This window comes from Bufo gargarizans, chromosome 2, assembly GCF_014858855.1.
Source record: "Bufo gargarizans isolate SCDJY-AF-19 chromosome 2, ASM1485885v1, whole genome shotgun sequence".
In the NCBI taxonomy this organism is placed as follows: Eukaryota; Metazoa; Chordata; class Amphibia; order Anura; family Bufonidae; genus Bufo; species Bufo gargarizans.
Window position 1 is genome coordinate 345,621,865 of NC_058081.1, and position 20,936 is coordinate 345,642,800.

The 20,936-nt window shown below is 47.3% G+C and overlaps 1 protein-coding gene across 1 annotated transcript in view; it reads right to left on the minus strand.

The window, feature by feature from the left end:
• The window catches only part of GNPTAB (N-acetylglucosamine-1-phosphate transferase subunits alpha and beta), a 93,093-nt gene that overhangs the window by 57,796 nt on the left and 14,361 nt on the right, over nucleotides 1-20,936 (minus strand). The window contains exons 2-5 of the mRNA XM_044280693.1: nucleotides 15,897-15,982; nucleotides 8,420-8,539; nucleotides 8,263-8,304; nucleotides 1,250-1,461 (exon numbers count right to left, since the gene is read on the minus strand). Of these exons, the coding sequence (XP_044136628.1) occupies nucleotides 1,250-1,461; nucleotides 8,263-8,304; nucleotides 8,420-8,539; nucleotides 15,897-15,982 (460 nt within the window). The remainder of the gene's footprint in view (nucleotides 1-1,249; nucleotides 1,462-8,262; nucleotides 8,305-8,419; nucleotides 8,540-15,896; nucleotides 15,983-20,936) is intronic.

Below are 20,936 nucleotides of genomic sequence, written 5' to 3' on the forward strand. Positions count from 1 at the left end.
ATATTCAGGATTTTGAACGTTATCGGTATCGGCATCTATTTTGCTGATATACCGTTAACGTATGGGGAACAAGGATCGTGCTGCTGTCAGCGCTCTCCGTGTTCCCTCAGCAGCACAGGGGAGAAGGACGCGGTGTCTCCCTCCCCCTGTGCTGCTGCTGCCACCAATGAGAGGAGGGAGGACCAGAGGAGGGGAGGGACTGTGGCCACTGCGCCACCAATGAAGGTAAGTCTCTCATTAATTCATATACCGGAGGCGGAAGCTGGCTGCAGAATCACATAGCCGACTCCCGACCTCTATGACAAGTAGCTGCAATCTGCGGCAGTTAACCTGCGGGGTTAACTGCCGTGGATCGCAGCTAACGCTCAACCCCAGTATTACCGTAATCATTGGTGGCGCAGTGCGCCCCCCCAACCCCGGTTTTACTGTAACCATTGGTGGCAGTGGCCACAGGGTCCCCTCTCCCCTCCTCCTCAGTGGCAGTTCCGATCGGAGCCCCAGCAGTGTAAGCCTGGGGCTCCGATCGGTTACCATGGCAGCCAGGACGCTATTGAAGCCCTGGCTGCCATAGTCAGCTCCCTTGCTGCTGTGTGCACTATGCACAGAGCAGCAGGGACAGTGTGAGGTCCTATTCACCCTGATAGAGATCCATCAGGGTGAATAGGACAAGGGTTCTAGTCCCTAAGGGGGCCAATAGTTAGTAAAAAAAAAAAATTTATCCCCCCCCCCCAAAAAAAACACACACACCAAACTATTAATTATAAATGAAAAAAAGATTTACAAAAAAAAATACACGTTAACAATAAACATAATTATTTTCAGCAGATTTATGTAGGAATTTTTTTTTTTTTTCAAAAATGAAAATTCACAGAATATCGGTATAAATTATTGGCTATTGGTCTGAAAATTCACAGATTATCGGAATTGGCCCTAAAAAAAATCAATATCGGTCGATCCCTAGTTATTTTATACTTGTAAAGCACTCCCACTTTACAAAAATAATATAATGGAAAACCCCTTTAAGTACATTTTGATCCACATATCCCATACATTAAACCAATTGTTAACAGCAGTTTCTGAAAAGAAGAACTGAAATGAAGTGGGACATTACGTAACAAACTGACAAAAGAAGAAATGACACAGAATGTACAAGTCACGAGGCACAGGCTTGTGAAAGAGACTGGAAATATATGACATAGCCTAATGTATACTAGGCTGAAATTGAAAGTTCCTTTAATAAAATACTTACCTTCTTGTTGAGTTTCAAAGACAATTACTGTGACATTGGTTGACGGGTTCTTAGGTTTTGCAACATGAAATAATGATATAGCTCCATGAAAGAAAGGCATGCTGGACTGCAAGTCCTTCATCGTGGTGTTGGCAGGAATGGCTGGGTCTAGCACAATCATTGGGACACGGATACAGTGTGTAAGAAGACACTCCAGGTTCTTGTCACTAGAACTACAAGACATGCAGGTGTTAAGGAGTGAGCAATTTTAAACGGCACTTATGCTATGTAGCAGAGCTGAACTGGTTATAGGAATTGAGGCTGCACGGTTAGTATATCCTGACAACATATATGAATCTGCTCAGCTCCTCCTGCTCTACAGCATACTGCCTGCATGTCGTGGTCCCAGATTCTCTTTAAGGATTTAAGTCATATGCAAAGCAACTGTATTCAGCTCTTTACCATGGTTTGCACCAGATGACAAATTAACCCTGCTGTGCCTAATAAACTCAACAATTCAACACCTCTATAGGAGGAGGCACATTAAGAGAAAATTCATAAATGTAGTAATATTGGTGGTGGATGCTTTGTCTAAACTATAACTTTTCCAAACACGTCTTCCCTCTGCCTGATCATCCTTGGGAATCTGTCGCATCCAATAGGTTAAAAAAGCAGGAGGAGCTGTGCAGATTGTTATATAGTTTTATGGGAAAATATTCAGTATAACATAATTTATACATTTAAATTCCTGCTCATTCTGGGCTTTGAAGTCAAGGAGACACTTCCTATCAGCGATTGATAGCTATCTCTATACACAGTCATAGAGGGAAGGCTGTCATCACTGATAGGACCGAATCCTTGTCTTCAGTCAGTGACTGACAGCTATCTCTGTATACACAGTCATAGAGGGAAGGCTGTCAGTCACTGATAGGACCGAATCCTTGTCTTCAGTCAGTGACTGACAGCTATCTCTGTATACATAGTCATAGAGGGAAGGCTGTCAGTCACTGATAGGACCGAATCCTTGTCTTCAGTCAGTGACTGACAGCTATCTCTGTATACACAGTCATAGAGGGAAGGCTGTCATCACTGATAGGACCATCTCCTTGTCTTCAGTCAGTGACTGACAGCTATCTCTGTATACACAGTCATAGAGGGAAGGCTGTCATCACTGATAGGACCTGAATCCTTGTCTTCAGTCAGTGACTGACAGCTATCTCTGTATACATAGTCATAGAGGGAAGGCTGTCAGTCACTGATAGGACCGAATCCTTGTCTTCAGTCAGTGACTGACAGCTATCTCTGTATACACAGTCATAGAGGGAAGGCTGTCAGTCACTGATAGGACCGAATCCTTGTCTTCAGTCAGTTACTGACAGCTATCTCTATACATAGTCATAGAGGGAAGGCTGTCATCACCTGATAGGACCGAATCCTTGTCTTCAGTCAGTGACTGACAGCTATCTCTGTATACACAGTCATAGAGGGAAGGCTGTCAGTCACTGATAGGACCGAATCCTTGTCTTCAGTCAGTGACTGACAGCTATCTCTGTATACACAGTCATAGAGGGAAGGCTGTCATCACTGATAGGACCGAATCCTTGTCTTCAGTCAGTGACTGACAGCTATCTCTGTATACACAGTCATAGAGGGAAGGCTGTCAGTCACTGATAGGACCGAATCCTTGTCTTCAGTCAGTGACTGACAGCTATCTCTGTATACACAGTCATAGAGGGAAGGCTGTCATCACTGATAGGACCGAATCCTTGTCTTCAGTCAGTGACTGACAGCTATCTCTGTATACATAGTAATAGAGGGAAGGCTGTCAGTCACTGATAGGACCGAATCCTTGTCTTCAGTCAGTGACTGACAGCTATCTATGTATACATAGTCATAGAGGGAAGGCTGTCATCACTGATAGGACCGAATCCTTGTCTTCAGTCAGTGACTGACAGCTATCTCTGTATACATAGTAATAGAGGGAAGGCTGTCAGTCACTGATAGGACCGAATCCTTGTCTTCAGTCAGTGACTGACAGCTATCTATGTATACATAGTCATAGAGGGAAGGCTGTCAGTCACTGATAGGACCGAATGCTTGTCTTCAGTCAGTGACTGACAGCTATCTCTATACACAGTCATAGAGGGAAGGCTGTCATCACTGATAGGACCGAATCCTTGTCTTCAGTCAGTGACTGACAGCTATCTCTGTATACATAGTCATAGAGGGAAGGCTGTCATCACTGATAGGACCGAATCCTTGTCTTCAGTCAGTGACTGACCGCTATCTCTGTATACATAGTCATAGAGGGAAGGCTGTCAGTCACTGATAGGACCGAATCCTTGACTTCAAAGCCCAGAATGAGCAGGAATTTAAATGACTGGAATACATGTTTTACTGAATCTTTTCTCCTAAATGATATATCAACCTGATCATCTCCTCCTGCTCTATAAGATGCTGCTGGCAGAATACTCTGCATCTTCATGGCGACAGGTTCCAATTAAGAGGTGGGTGCTAAGTATTTATTTAAAGGGAACCAGTCATCAACTTTATGCTGACCTCACTGAGGGCTGTATAAAGTAGTGACTGAAATGCTGATGTCAGCAGTGTGTCACTCATGAGCTAAATGTAAGTGGTTGCTGAGAACCAGCATCATAATCATTGCAGCAAAAAGAGTCAAATCTACCTGAAAAGAGTCATGGTTATTCATGTATCTCCTGCTCTCTCACCCATCTGCTGATTGGCAGTTCTCTCCTAGAGAGAAAGGGAGAAAACTAGGTAGAAGACTGTCAGTCATCAGCAGGTGGGCAGGAGAACAGGAATTTATGAATAACCAGGACTCTTCTCAGGGGGCCGGGACTCTCTTCCAGGCCCAGTCTGCAATGATTGTGATGTTGGTTCTCAACAACCACTTACTTTTAACTTTTAAATGACAGACCGCTGAAATCAACTCACCTGTCTCTACTTTATGCTGCCGTTAGTATTGGCTCCATAAAGTTGATGACGGGTTCCCTTTAATTACATTTACTGTTCACAGTTTACCTCCATTTCTATGCTCCCCTGCGCACTTCTTTAACCACTTCAACCCCGCTAGCTGAAACCCCCTTAATGACCAGGCCACTTTTTACACTTCTGCACTACACTACTTTCACCGTTTATTGCTCGGTCATGCTTACCACCCAAATGAATTTTACCTCCTTTTCTTCTCACTAATAGAGCTTTCATTTGGTGGTATTTCATTGCTGCTGACATTTTTACTTTTTTTGTTATTAATCAAAATGTTATGATTTTTTTGCAAAAAAATGACATTTTTCACTTTCAGCTGTAAAATTTTGCAAAAAAAAATGACATCCATATATAAATTTTTCACTAAATTTATAGTTCTACATGTCTTTGATAAAAGAAAAAAAAAAGTGTTTGGGCAAAAAAAAAATGGTTTGGGTAAAAGTTATAGCGTTTACAAACTATGGTACAAAAATGTGAATTTCCGCTTTTTGAAGCAGCTCTGACTTTCTGAGCACCTGTCATGTTTCCTGAGGTTCTACAATGCCCAGACAGTAGAAAACCCCCACAAATGACCCCATTTCGGAAAGTAGACACCCTAAGGTATTCGCTGATGGGCATAGTGAGTTCATAGGACTTTTTATTTTTTGTCACAAGTTAGCGGAAAATGATGATTTTTTGGGGGGGATTTTTTTTTTCTTACAAAGTCTCATATTCCAGTAACTTGTGACAAAAAATTAAAACTTCCATGAACTCACTATGCCCATCACAAAATACCTTGGGGTGTCTTCTTTCCAAAATGGGGTCACTTGTGGCGTAGTTAAACTACCCTGGCAATTTAGAAGCCCAAATGCGTGAGAAGTAGTTTGCAATCAAAATCTGTAAAAAATGACCGGTGAAATCCGAAATGTGCACTTTGGAATGTGGGTCCCTTTGCCCACCTTGGCTGCAAAAAAAGTGACACACATCTGGTATCGCCGTACTCAGGAGAAGTTGGGGAATGTGTTTTGGGATGTCATTTTACATATACCCATGCTGGGTGAGAGAAATATCTTGGCAAAAGACAACTTTTCAAATTTTTTTATACAAAGTTGGCATTTGACCAAGATATTTATCTCACCCAGCATGGGTATATGTAAAATGACACCCCAAAACACATTCCCCAACTTCTCCTGAGTACGGCGATACCAGATGTGTGACACTTTTTTGCAGCCAAAGTGGGCAAAGGGGCACATATTCCAAAGTGCACCTTTCGGATTTCGCAGGCCATTTTTTACACATTTTGATTGCAAACTACTTCTCACACATTAAGGCCCCTAAATTGCCAGGGCAGTATAAGTACGCCACAAGTGACCCCATTTTGGAAAGAAGACACCCCAAGGTATTCCGTGAGGGGCATGGCGAGTTCCTAGAATTTTTTATTTTTTGTCACAAGTTAGTGGAATATGAGACTTTGTAAGAAAAAAATAAAAATCATCATTTTCCGCTAACTTGTGACAGAAAATAAAAAATTCTAGGAACTCGCCATGCCCCTCACGGAATACCTTGGGGTGTCTTCTTTCCAAAATGGGGTCACTTGTGGCGTAGTTATACTGCCCTGGCATTCTAGGGGCCCTAATGTGTGGTAAGTAGAAGGAAATCAAAATGTGTAAAAACTGACCTGTGAAATCCTAAAGGTGCTCTTTGGAATGTGTGCCCCTTTGCCCACCTAGGCGGCAAAAAAGTGTCACACATCTGGTATCGCCGTACTCAGGAGAAGTTGGGGGAATGTGTTTTGGGGTGTCATTTTACATAAACCCATGTTGGGTGAGAGAAATATCTTGGCAAAAGACAACTTTTCCCATTTTTTTTATACAAAGTTGGCATCTGACCAAGGTATTTATCTCACCCAGCATGGGTATATGTAAAATGACACCCCAAAACACATTGCCCAACTTCTCCTGAGTACGGCGATACCAGATGTGTGACACTTTTTTGAAGCCTAGATGCGCAAAGCGGCCCAAATTCCTTTTAGGAGGGCATTTTTAGACATTTGGATCCCAGACTTCTTCTCACGCTTTCGGGCCCCTAAAAAGCCAGGGCAGTATAAATACCCCACATGTGACCCCATTTTGGAAAGAAGACACCCCAAGGTATTCAATGAGGGGCATGGCGAGTTCATAGAATATTTTTTTTTGGCACAAGTTAGCGGAAATTGATTTTTTTTTTGTATTTTCTCACAAAGTCTCCCTTTCCGCTAACTTGGGACAAAAATTTCAATCTTTCATGGACTCAATATGCCCCTCACGGAATACCTTGGGGTGTCTTCTTTCCGAAATGGGGTCACATGTGGGGTATTTATACTGCCCTGGCATTTTAGGGGCCCTAAAGCGTGAGAAGAAGTCTGGAATATAAATGTCTAAAAAAAATTACGCATTTGGATTCCGTGAGGGGTATGGTGAGTTCATGTGAGATTTTATTTTTTGACACAAGTTAGTGGAATATGAGACTTAGTAAGAAAAAATAAATAAATAAAAAAATAAAAAAATGTCCGCTAACTTGGGGCAAAAAAAATGTCTGAATGGAGCCTTACAGGGGGTGATTAATGACAGGGTGGTGATCAGGGAGTCTATATGGGGTGATCACCCCCCTGTCATTGATCACCCCCCTGTAACGCTCCATTCAGACGTCCGTATGATTTTTACGGATCCACGGATACATGGATCGGATCCGCAAAACACATACGGACGTCTGAATGGAGCCTTACAGGGGGGTGATTAATGACAGGGGGGTGATCAGGGAGTGTATATGAGGTGATCACCCCCCTGTCATTGATCATCCCCCTGTAAGGCTCCATTCAGACGTCCGTATGCGTTTTGCGGATCCGATCCATGTATCCGTGGATCCGTAAAAATCATACGGACGTCTGAATGGAGCCTTACAGGGGGGGTGATCAATGACAGGGGGGTGATCAATGACAGGGGGTGATCAGGGAATCTATATGGGTTATCACCCGCCTGTCATTGATCACCCCCCTGTAAGGCTCCATTCAGACGTCCGTATGTGTTTTGCGGATCCGATCCATGTATCCGTAAAAATCATATGGACATCTGAATGGAGCCTTACAGGGGGGTGATCAATGACAGGGGGGTGATCAATGACAGGGGGTGATCAGGGAATCTATATGGGTGATCACCCGCCTGTCATTGACCACCCCCCTGTAAGGCACCATTCAGACGTCCGTATGTGTTTTGCGGATCCGATCCATGTATCCGTAGAAATCATACGGACGTCTGAACAGAGCCTGACAGGGGGGTGATCAATGACAGGGGGGTGATCAGGGAGTCTATATGGGGTAATCAGGGGTTCATAAGTGACGGGGGGGGGGGGGGGTGTAGTGTAGTGTAGTGTTTTGTGGTACTTTACACAGCTACCTGTGTCCTCTGGTGGTCGATCCAAACAAAAGGGACCACCAGGGGACCAGGTAGCAGGTATATTAGACACTGTTATCAAAACAGCGTCTAATATACCTGTTAGGGGTTAAAAAAAATCACATCTCCAGCCTGCCAGCGAACGATCGCCGCTGGCAGGCTGGAGATCCTGTCTCTTACCTTCAGTTCCTGTGAACGCACGCGCCTGTGTGCGTGCGTTCACAGGAAGTCTCGGCTCTCGCGAGATGACGCTTATATGCGTCACTCTGCGCAGAGCTGCCGCCTCCGGACCGCAGATATGCGTTAGGCGGTCCGGAGGCGGTTAAATGTGGTGCCTGAAGACACAGCTAGATGGGTCCTGTGGCATGAGCTCAACAATGAAAGCCTATCCAGCAAATCTCATATTATCAGTACCAATGCTTATGTTATCAAGATGAGGTCATGTGTCAGGTACGGTAGGTCACTGTGGAACACCATGTGGATGAACTGATGCGTATACTGCATTACTGCGTACTCCATCAGGATTTAAAATGCAGTATTTTTAGGTACACATGACTTTAACCATTTAGAGGTTAAATAGATTTCAAAGTGCAAATCACAGTACAAACCAGACATACTTACCCTTTCCTTGTTGGCTCTGTTCTGTTATTTCCAATAAGTTCCCTAAGTAGAAATAAAGACTACATTAATGTACCAGAATAGACCAGAAGATATTATGAGATTCTAAATTATATCTATTTAGAAAGTTTAAAAAAACAAGGCTAAAAGACAAACCTACCTCAAAGCCCTTTGCTCTTCTTCCATTTGCTCTCGAACATCCCGTAGCTGCTTTACAAGCTCTGGGTCAGTACCATTAACCCAGGTATACACTACATCAATGGGCATGGGGAGACACAGCCTGTATGAGGCCCACACAAAGGAAGAAGAAAAATCGGTCATAAATTCTGTATCTCTGATAACAGCGCAGCGATCATGGGTGAGCAGAAAAATGCAGTGCAATCTGCAGGCGGCATGTTATAGAGCAGGAGGAGCTGAGCAGTGTGATATATAGTTTTATGGCAAAAAATATTAATTATGCTTTATACATTAAATCCCAGCTTTTTCTATTCATAAGTGTCCAGGAGGTGGTCCTATCAGAGATTGATAGCATTCCCTGATACATTCCTCTGCATGTGCATACAGAGATTAGGACCGCCCACATGACTCCTAAGAATAGAAAAAGCTGGGATTTTAATACCGTATATAAAACACAAGTATTATATATCAGTCTGCTCAGCTCCTCCAGCTCTCTTGCAGACTGGACTGCATGTTTATGGCGACAGGTTCCCGTTAAAGAAGTTGTCCAGGATTAGAAACAGGTCTGCTTTCATCCAGAAACAGCTCCACCCCTGTCCATGCGTTGTGACTAGCATTGCAGCTCATCTCCATAGCGCACCCAACCTTGGGACAGGCGTGGTGCTGTTTTTGGAATAAAACAGCCATGTTTTTCAAACCCTGGACAATCTTCTTCCTGGCATTAGCATGAACTCAACAGCTTCAGGAGATACAAGGATAGAACACACAAAGTACATGAGATCTCCATGCAGATATCGACCAGAAAATGGACCAGATGCAGAAAGAGGAGGGAGCATTTTCTCATTTATTTGTGACAATTTTCTACTCCACTGAATGGCCTTGGAGCCCCAGCGTGTGTGTAGACTGATTTTTTGTGGATATATCACGCATGCTATGACTAAGGAATCCATGTGTGCCTGAAACACTCAGGCTGTATGGTTAGAACTTTGATAGATTGTATTGGAATAGTCTAATAAAGCCTGAAAAACAAGATTTTTGTGAACTCACCTTGTAAAATCTCTTTCTCGCTTTATTCATTGGGGGACACAGGACCATGGGTATAGCTTGCTGCTGCCACTAGGAGGCGACACTAGGCTGAAAGCTGTTTGCTCCTCCTCTGCAGGCTATACCCCCTCCAGCCTGGAGAGAGCATATCAGTTTGTGCTTCAGCAGTAGGAGAAAAGTACCGAAACAAAACAAAAACAGGAAGACCACAGTCCAACCAAATAACCGAACCTGACCTCAGTCCAAACCGGCAACTTGGACCACTGGTCTCAGTAGAAACCAACAACAATGGGTGGGTGCTGTGTCCCCCAATGAATAAAGCGAGAAAGAGATTTTACAAGGTGAGTTCACAAAAATCTCGTTTTCTCGCTCATATCATTGGGGGACACAGGACCATGGGACGTCCTAAAGCAGTCCCCAGGGTGGGAAAAACCGCTGACTCCACCTCCCACAGTCGAGCCACTACACTGCGGCCTGTAAAATCCTACGGCCAAGAGCAGCATCCGCCGAAGCGAACGAATGCACTTTGTAAAACTTGGTGAAGGTGTGCAACGAAGACCAAGTTGCTGCCTTACACAGTTGAGACGCCGAAGCGTTGTGAAAGTGTGCCCAATAAGCCCCGACCGCCCTGGTAGAGTGAGCCGTTATACCAGGCGGAGGAACCCTGCCTTTGGAGCGGTAGGCCTCGTGAATGGCCAATCTAATCCACCGAGCAATCGCCACCTTGGATGCCGCCAAACCCTTCCGAGGACCCTCCGGAACTATGAACAGAGAATCCGCTCGCCTAAAGGAGGCTACTGCGGCCAGGTAGATTCGTAAGGCCCGCACCACATCCAAACGATGAAGCGCCACTTCCCTAGGATGGGAAGGTTTAGGGCAAAGCGAAGGGAGGACAATGTCCTCATTGACATAGAACGTCGACACCACCTTCGGCAGAAACGACGGCACCGTCCGGAGCACCACCTTATCCTGATGGAACACCAAGAAGGGCTCCTTGCACGACAGTGCCGCCAGTTCCGATACCCGACGTATGGACATAATGGCAACTAGGAATGCGACCTTCCATGACAACATGCGGAGGGAGACTTCTCGCAGGGGTTCAAACGGCTCGGCCTGAAGCGCCACCAGCACCAAAGTCAGGTCCCAGGAATGCAATGGCGGCCGATATGGAACCGCTGTGTGCGCAACCCCGTGCATGAAGGTCTTGACGGGCCCCAGCACCGCCAGCGTACGCTGGAAAAATATAGAAAGGGCCGAAACCTGCCCTTTCAACGAACTTAGGGCCAGACCCAGCTCCAAACCCGCCTGAAGAAAGGCCAATACCGTAGGGAGGGAGAACCTCCTAGCGGGGAGGTCCCTGTCCTCACAGAACTTCAGGAACGACTTCCACGTACGATAGTAGATTCTCGCGGAGGAGGGCTTCCGAGCCCTAATCATCGTGCGAACGACCGCATCCGAGAAACCCCTTTTCTTCAGCAGGAAGGTTTCAATAGCCACGCCGTCAAACGCAGCATATGTAAACCCTGGTGGAAGACTGGGCCCTGTGAGAGCAGGTCGGGCCTGAGTGGAAGAGGCCACGGCGCGTCCCCCAGGAGCAGAACAAGCTCCGAGTACCAAGCTCGGCGCGGCCAATCCGGGGCAATCAGGAGCGTCTGAACACCCTCCATCCTGACTCTGCGAAGAATCCGTGGTAGGAGCGGCAGCGGCGGGAACACATACAGAAAACTGAAGTCGTCCCACGGTGCCACGAGTGCGTCTACGCCGTAGGCCATCGGGTCCCTGGCGCCGAGATGCCATTAGATCCTCTTCCGGGCGACCCCACCGGAGACAAAGGTCCTCGAACACCTCCGGGTGGAGAGCCCACTCCCCCGCGTCCACAGTCGTACGGCTGAGGAAATCCGCCGTCCAATTGTCCACGCCCGGGATGAAAATCGCCGAGATCACCGAAACATGGGCCTCCGCCCACTGCAGGATCCTCGCGGCCTCGTCCATCACCGTTCCGCTGCGCGTCCCCCCCTGGTGATTGATGTAGGCAACCGCTGTCGCGTTGTCCGACTGTATCCTTACCGGACGTCCCCGCAACTCGGTGGTCCAATGGCAAAGGGAGAGGTAGATGGCCCGGAGCTCCAGGATATTGATGGGTAGTTTGGACTCCGACAGAGACCAGACACCCTGGGCCGTCCGAGTACCGAACACCCCTCCCCAACCGCGGAGGCTGGCGTCTGTCGTGATCACCGTCCATGACACCGGCAGGAACGACTTCCCAGACGACAGGTGGTCTGGAACCATCCACCAGGCGAGAGCCTCGCGAACGGGCTGAGACAGCGAGATCCTGCGGTCCAGTGAATCCCGGGACTTGTCCCAGGAGGACAGAATGAGCCGCTGAAACTCCCTGGTGTGGAACTGGGCGAACGGTACCGCCTCGAATGAGGCCACCATCAGCCCCAGAACTCGCATGCAGTCGCGAATCGACACCTTGCGACGCCGGGTGAGCAGATCCACTGCATTCCGAATGCCCGAGCTCTTGTCCAGAGGGAGACGCACCACGGCAGCCTCGGAATCCAGAGTCATACCCAGGAACCTGATCCGAGTGGTCGGAGACAGGCAAGACTTCCCCCGGATGAGAATCCACCCGAAGCGAGTGAGCGTGCTCATTGTAATCCGAAGACTGTCTGCGCATTGCGACGCTGAAGGGGCCTTGACCAAGATGTCGTCCAGGTATGGGAGAAGGGTAATGCCCCTGGACCGCAGAATCCCCAGAAGGGGTGCCAGAACTTTCGTGAACACACGCGGGGCCGTCGCCAGACCGAATGGCAGAGCGACGAACTGGAAATGATCCGACCAGATGGCGAATCGGAGGAACCGTTGGTGCATGGTAGCGATAGGTATGTGGAGATACGCATCTTGCACGTCCAAAGACGCCATGTGCTCCCCCTGCACCAACGAGGCCACAACAGAACGAAGAGATTCCATTCTGAACCTCTGAACCCGTAGATAACGGTTCAGAAGTTTGAGGTCCAGCACCGGTCTCACATCGCCCTCTTTCTTGGGGACCACAAACAGGTTGGAGTAAAAACCTGTGAAACGTTCCTCCGGGGGTACCGGAGAAATCACCCCCCGCAGAAGTAGGGACTGGACGGCGTTCAAGAAAGCCGCGGCCCGGACGGGATCCCTGGGAGGCTGGGAAAGGAAAAAACGGTTGGGGGGAAGAGATCTGAATTCTATTTTGTAGCCTGAAGAAACTACCTCGAGCGCCCATGCGTCCGGAATGTGGGCGTGCCAAATGTCCTGGAACAGGAGAAGACGCCCCCCCACCTGCGAGGGTGGGGACAAACCTTCATGCGGAAGGCTGCTTACTTGGGGCTGTGCGAGGTTGCTGGGCCCGCGGACGCCAGGCCTGCTGGGGCCTAAAAGACGGACCTTTCCGCCGATTCTGGTTGGACGGCCCCGCCGCGGAGGTGGGAACTGAACGGGTGCCCGAGAAACGGCGAAAGGACTGAAAGCGTGAAGACGCGGACCTGGACTGAAAGGGCCGCTTCGCTTTGGGTTGGGGCAGATGGGAGCTTTTCCCACCCGTAGCTTCTGAGATTATTACATCCAGTTTTGGCCCAAAAAGCCGAGCCCCAGAAAACGAAAGCTTTAACAGAGAACGTTTAGAGGAAGAATCGGCCTTCCAGGCCTTGAGCCATAACTCCCGGCGAACCGAAGTGGTGAGAGCCGAGGCACGGGCCACCATCGACCCAGCGTCCAGTGCCGCTTCGCAGAGATATTTCCCCGCATGGGAGATTTGGAGCGCAGACAACTCGAGTTCCGCGGGCGGGAGGTTGGATAACACGTCCTGGCTCAAACGGAGGGACCACTCCGAAACTGCCTTGGCTACCCAAGCGGATGCGAAAATCGGACGCAGCGCTGAACCGCTCGCCGTAAAAATGGACCTGGAGAGCGACTCCACGCGACGGTCCACCGGATCCTGGAGGGAAGAACCATCCGCAACCGGAATGGTCGTAGATTTCGCCAAGCGAGCCACCGGCGGGTCCACCTTTGGCGGGGAGGACCACTGCTCCACGGCCTCGCGTGGAAAGGGGTAGAGAAGGTCTAGGCGTTTCGGGATAACAAAACGCAAACCCGGTTGGTCCCAAGCCTTGTTAACCACAATAGAAAAATCTTCGTGCAACGGGAATGCCTTAGGAGTCTGTTTCGCACGCAGAAACGACACCCCTTGTTGACTAGTGGAGGGAAGATCCTCCTGAACCCGGAAGGTGTCCCTTATCGCCGAAATCAGGCTATCCACCATGGAAGCAATCTGAGAAGAGTGCTCCAGATCCATATCCGCATCCGAATCCCCAAGCTCACCCTCTGACAGTGCGTCACCTAACAGGGAGGACGCCTGTGACTGGGATCCAGGAGCAGGGGGGGATGCTGAGGCGTCAGAGGAGGAACGGTTACCTGCTCTGGGGCGCTTACTAGGAGGTCTGCCTCTGGTTTGTGTGCAATGCGGTTGCGCGGATTGCACCGGTGGCGATTTCTCTACCAAACGACCCAACAGAGAAAGGGTGGAATGGGAGATCTTAGAGAGGTCCTCCACTGCCCGAGACAGGGACCTTGCCCAGTCTGGTTCCCCCTGAACAGGGCGATCTAAGGCTTCTGTGGGCTGCAGTGCTCTAGGGGGAATTGCTCTGCGCAGGCTTCTGACAAGCCGAGCACAGTGAAAGTGACTGGCCCCGAGGGAATTTAGCTGAACACACTGAACAGGCATAGTGAGTGGTCATACAGGTTGCCTGAGGGGGGGTCAGTGGCCGGGTCAGACATGGTTAGATATCCTGCTGAACGGGGTATCTATCTCCTACCAGAGTGGAGCGAGAGCCAAGGTCCTGTGTCCACCACGCTGCGCCGGGAGGAAGAGGAAGTTTCAGCAGGGCGGGAGAATAAGCCCCGCCCCCTGACAGCCCGGGAGCGACAGGTTAATTGAAGCAGGACACAAGCGCCGCCCACCCCTGTGCACGTGACCGCAGCCGCGGCCAGCGTGCCTAATGTCCCCGATAATATGGCTGCCCAGAAGGGGCCGCTTCGGTGCAGAAGAGGGGAAGATCCCGACACCGCCGTGCGGCAACATAGGTCCCGGCACGCCGCGAATGGCGCATCTGCCCTGCGCAGTGCCGGCTGCGATCGCACTGAAAAGATACTGCTGTGTGCGATGCAGCGGCGAAGAACGGAGGGAGACAGAGCGGACGGCGGAAAGGCCCGAGACAGGTGCCGGCGGAACGCACACGGGTGCGGGGGCGCAGGCAGGCGGGCGGGCGATCGGGCGTGCGGGGAAGGGGGATGGGCGCTCAGGGGCACTGGTGCTGCCGAGAGTGGGGGCCTGGGAGGCGAATCACTTACCTATCTTCATCTGTAGACTTCACCCTCAGATGTAACACCAGCAGGACCACCCTACGCCGCTGGCACCAGGCATCAGGGGTCCGGGCAGAAGAGGGCTGAAGAGAGGGTGGTCCTGTAGCTGGGGGGAAGCAGGGGAGCGAGGCTGCCCTGGTCCGCTTTTTCTTCTTGGGGCGGCAAGGCGGTGAACAAGGTACACCGGCCCGCCACCCTGGACCCCCCATCCGGATTCTGGAAAAAAAAATAAAAATAAAAAAAAAAAAAAATCATCGCGCCACCCTGCAAAGCAGGGAGGTCTGCCTCCTACGACACTAAGCTAAAAACTGATATGCTCTCTCCAGGCTGGAGGGGGTATAGCCTGCAGAGGAGGAGCAAACAGCTTTCAGCCTAGTGTCGCCTCCTAGTGGCAGCAGCAAGCTATACCCATGGTCCTGTGTCCCCCAATGATATGAGCGAGAAATGTATTTTCTGGATGCTGGAATCATTTTTTCTTCAGTTAGGGCTCATGCACATGCAAACTCTTGAATGGGAGGCATGAAGCGGAAGCCCACAGAAGCACTATGGAGTGCATCCATGGAATTTCGGTCCGTGCCTATTTTTTTGCGGTGCGGACTGAATGTTGCGGATCGTGGACACATTCAAGTGAATGGGTCCGCAAACGGTGGGCACACGGGCAAAGGGTGAACTCTTTGATCCCACATACCCACACATCCTTATCAGTACTCAGGTAAGGGGGGACTGCTCATTGGACTATGCGAATATATAGTACTAGATTTTTACTAGATGTTATTCCTGTGAACACGCTGCACGTAGGCTTTGGTTGCACTCAGTCAGGGGTTTCAGTAAGGTTTTCATATAGCCAGGTATGGAATCTGAGGCATACTATTCAAATAAATCCGCGGATGCCCTTCATTGACATTCGTCCCGTCTAGTGTAGGCAGCAGATTATGCAAACCCTGTGGCTTACACGTATTTAACCATTGTTTCCTGAAGATAATTTTTTCATTTCGCAACTTTAACTGATGTTAACACATTACCTGTTCTGAAATGACTTCCCACCAATGTTGTCCCGGTAAGTATCAAACAAAACATGATACTGATCTCGACTCCACTCCAGAACCACCTGAAAAAAAAAAAAAGTTGCTCCTGTAAGGTAAAGATTTTGCGTTGGCACCACAATGAATTATGGCAACTGTCCATGCATTATAAGACTCCTGTAGGGTGCGCAAGTGCAGGGTGTTAGACCCACCCCACAGATCAGATATTGATGAGGTAGCCTGAGGATAGGCCATCAATAATAAGTTAACCTCCCTGGCGGTATGATTATGTCAGGAATTGTGTACCAAAAGTGGTACCATTTTTTGCATGAAATTTGGCGTTATGTATTGTAGGCTTGCAATTCTTAGTAATTACTTACTTAAACCTGACCAAACAAGACTTTAGTAGACATCCCAGATGTGATAAAGTTTCAAACACAAAATCATGAATTAAAATCTAATAAATAATATAATTTTATTTAATAATGTAATAAAAATAATGAAATTTGTCAAACACAGAAAATTCAATAAACATCCTGAGTGTGATAAATTTTGAAACATGGGACTGCACAAAGTCCGACGTCACAATCAGGACAATGGAACCTGGTTTCTTTTCGGACTTTCTTTCTATTGCCATCTCTCTTTGAGCAGCAAACCACGCACATCCTGGTAGGTGCTGCCTTTTTTGCGGTTGGCGGGATGAAGTCGATAAAAGTGACGACCAGTCAGGCGTTCTGGTTGACAACGTCAACAGCACGACGTCCAGGTCTGTTCACAGCTACTGATGGCGTCTGGTGGTTGACAAAAATCCGCTCAACCACCTTCCATATAAAGTCAGAATGAACAAGAGGCTTGTCACTCTTTGCTCTGTGCAGGATATATGCATTCCAAAGGCATTGTTCCAGAAGATGCCTGAAGATCTTCTTATAATATTTTTTTTGCCGTTTGCGCATAGCCGGATAAAATGTCATTGCCTGATCGGCTCTGTCGACACCTCCCATGGTATTATTATAGTCTATCACGACTTGCGGCTTCAGCACATCTTTCCCACCTTTTGTGTGGACCATGGCAGTAGAGGTATTGTGCACAGTACTCATGAGACACACGTCCTTCTTGTCTCGCCATCGCATTGCCATCATCTTACCCTTTTGCCAGGCAACCAATTCTCCGGTTTTGAGGTTTTTTTGGGCAAACATAGATGGCATGTCACGTCGGTTAGGCCTAACGGTACCATATGCATCAGTCTTGTTTTGTAGCAAAACCTCATACAGTTCCGGAGACGTGTAGAAATTGTCCGTGGTCACACAATATCCCTGGTTCAGCAATGGCTCCAGCAGTGTAAGGACAGATGATGTGGCCATCCCATAGCCGCTGTACCTGGGGTTGAACTTCGTGCCTTTACCGGTGTAAATGACCGAATTCCAGATGTACCCAGTGGATGACTCGCACAGCATGTAGGATTTGATGCCAAACCGCGCTCTTTTGGATGCAATGTACTGTATCCAGCTTAGGCGTCCCTTGTAGGCCATCAAACTTTCATCTACGCTGACGTCCCTTTCTGGCACATAGGTCCGCTGGAAATTGGTCACAATAATTTGCCATACCTCCCAGATTTTTTTTTGTTTGGGCGCAGGATGCGTGGCCTCATCAAATTCTTCATTGTTCGTGAAGTGGAAATACTTCATGATGAGGGAAAACCGGTATTCTGACATCACGGTGCCAAAAAATGGAGTGGCCAGTAACTTATTGGTGGTCCAGTACCATTTCTGGAGCGGTTTTCCCATCACCCCCTGAAAAATGATGAGTCCCAGAAACTGCCACATGTCCTCTTTGGTCACCGGTTCCCACTTTCTGCTTCTGGAAAACGTGGCATTCCTGTGTAGCGGATTGCTGCTCTTGGTAGCGATTTGTCTCCGTTACAATTTTTTCAATTACCTCCTCAGTGAGGAATAATTGCAGGTATGCCAGAGGGTTGTCACGCTCAACATGTACCTTCATCCCAGGTGATCCAGTGAACGGGAATCTTGGGGGGCGCTACCTGGTCCGTATCGCAGTCAATAGGGCACCAAGTGCGCACATGGCTGAGGTCAGGTGCAGGGTCATCGCCGTTGTCACTTGCCAGATCAGTGTCAGACGACAAATCTCCCCACGACTCACTATCGCTCAGTTCTGCAAGCACCTCGCTCAACTGGTCCGAAAGCGTTTTTGAAGTAAAGTTGCGCTTTCTTGATGCCATGTTACAAATTTATTTTATGGGCACAAATTACAGTAAAATTGCAGGCATGGGGCACTGTACAGTAATAAAATGTCAGCTCTGAGGTTATACAGTGTAATCCTCTCAGGTTACACTGTATAACCTATTTTATGTGTGTGTGTCACTGTTTGTGTTTATATTTTTTTTGAATCTCCCGCCCAGTTCCGTCCCCATGCGCAGCTGCTGCGCAGGGAACGGAACCAGGAAGTGATATGCCGGCCGGCGCTCGCAGCACAGGACATCGCCGGATCGCCGGCAGAAGGTGAGGGGGGACTGCAATGTTACCCCGAGCGTGACTCGGGGTTACCGCTCCTGGCAGCGAAAATTAACCCCGAGTCACGCTCGGGAATACCGGCAAGGAGGTTAAGGAGCGGACAACCACTTTTACGGACAGTGGTTGCCCGCTCCTTAACTTATTATTGATGGCCTATCTTTCCTTTATTTTACTCCACTCCTTGTTTAGCCTTACAAACATTGATACAAAATAGTGACAAAAATACTGCCATGTGCATGCCCTTCAAGACACTGCCAGTTTTCACCTTCCTGACCAGGACTATCATTTTATGTGGTAAGAACTTTGGAATGCTTTTACTTATCAAAGCCATTCTGAGAATATGTGACATCTTGTGACATATTGTACTTTAATACAGATACGTTTGGGTCAATATGTCACCCCTATTTAAAAAAATAAATACAAACTTTACAGAAAATTTGGGGAAGTTTATAAATCTGAATTTTTCTGCTTTTAAGACTAATAGTTATACCTCATAAAATAGTTATTAGTCCACTTTATGTCTGCATCATTTTTTAAATGTCACTTTATTTTTTAGGACATTAGAAGGCTTAGAATTTTAGTAACAATTTTTTTAAAAAAAGAACCCTGTGGCCGGCACTATTAGTGTCTGGCCACTGTTAGCGCATCGCCCACCCCACCACTGATCAGCGAGTTTTTTTTTCAATTTTTTGGGGCTTTCATTTTTTTTATTTTATTTAGTTTTATTATTTTTTTCTGTTAGGTTTAGGGTGGGTTAGGGTAGGGTATAAGTGAACGTGAACACCCGTCCCAATAAAGTTTTACACACACGCACACAAATACACTCCCCTATGGCCTGCTTGTCTCCGATTCCGAGAGCCCCAGTGAGGACGAGGATGGAAAAAAAAAAAACGGTGTAAAAATCTTTCCATTTTAATCCATTTTTTCCGTTAACAAAGCAAGGGTTAACAGTCAAACAAAACGCTATAGTTTTTGCCCTGATTCTGTAGTTTACAGAAACACCCCATATGTGGTCATAAAATGCTGTATGGCCAAACGGCAGGGCGCACAAGGAAAGGAGCGTCATATGTTTTTGGAAGGCAGATTTTGCTGGACTGTTTTTTTGACACCATGTCCCATTTAAAGCTCCCCTGATGCACCCCTAGAGTAGAAACACCATAAAAGTGACACCCATCTAAGAAACTACACCCCTCAAGGTATTCAAAACTGATTTTACAAACTTTGTTAACCCTTTAGGTGTTCCAGAAGAGCAAATATGGCTGCAAATATGAGCTGAAGGTTTTTCAGGTTTGCCAGCCATTAAAGTGAATGGGGCCCACATTTGATCGCAATCGTGAACCGTCCTGGCTGATGTTCGTACATCACTATTAAAGAGTGCTATGCTGTGTAATAGTTAGCCACATAAAGGTGGTAACCCTGATCCAGCAGTGGATGCGTCAAGTCCCACACTATTTTCCCACTTAGTCCTAGAACAGGGGCATTCTAGGGGTTGAATCCCGGTGTCCTTTTCTTCATAAACCTGGAACCTATGGGTTTACCCAGAGGTACTCTCACACAGTTTATACATTTTAATGCTATACCTTGTCATCTTGCTGGGCAGGTATTGGCAGAATTTTACCCTGACTTTAAAATGTATAAGTGTCTCATCTACACAGATTTTTTTTTATTTTTTAGCAAACTTGGTGCTAAAGTGGTCTAAGGCTGGCCTAATTTTAAATAGACAGTCAAATCTTGGGTTATTTTGGGGTGGGCACTGTGCTTTATCATTGGAATGCAAATATTTTTAGAATCTGCTAGAATTGATTCTGAACCATGGCCCTACTGTAAATTGGAGTGTGGTACAAAACAATACTGTCTAAATTCTGGCTTTGTGGGGTCCACATCAGCAATAAATTGCTAAGCATATAATTAGGCCACCATAAATGTCCTCAGAGAAAAACATTTTGAAATCAATTTCTGTATAGCCAACAGTGTCAACCTGGATTTCTAAGCTGCCCACAAACTCTGGAATTTGAGACTGATAATCCTCTGGGGGTCGGGATCTTATGGGATCACTCTAGGGGGCTTCCTCAGCTGCAGTGCAGTCTTGAGGGTCTCATCAATAGATAATGAGGAGAAGCAGAGGAATGTGGCATCAGCTTCTCTTTTGCTGGCCGTATCTGTACCAGAGGCAATAATGACGTATGCCTCCTTACCTGAATACATTCTTTGGGATGAACAGGACATTTTTATTGGGGTGTTTGATTCAATACGTGTAAAGCTTGTATTAATTTTTTTTTATTTACAGGGGTGTGTATGTAATGATTCTACACATAAAGGGGCTGTAGAAGAAGAAAAAAAATGAAAAAAGTAAACAATGTGTAATAAAAAAAATTAAAAAAATTAAGAAACAGTTAAAAAAAAAAGGTAGTAAATACAGTAAATAAAAAAAATACGGCACAGATATGATCAGAAATGTACTGTACTGATCAGCACTCAGTGGTTGCAAGCGTTGATTGCATACGTGCAAAAA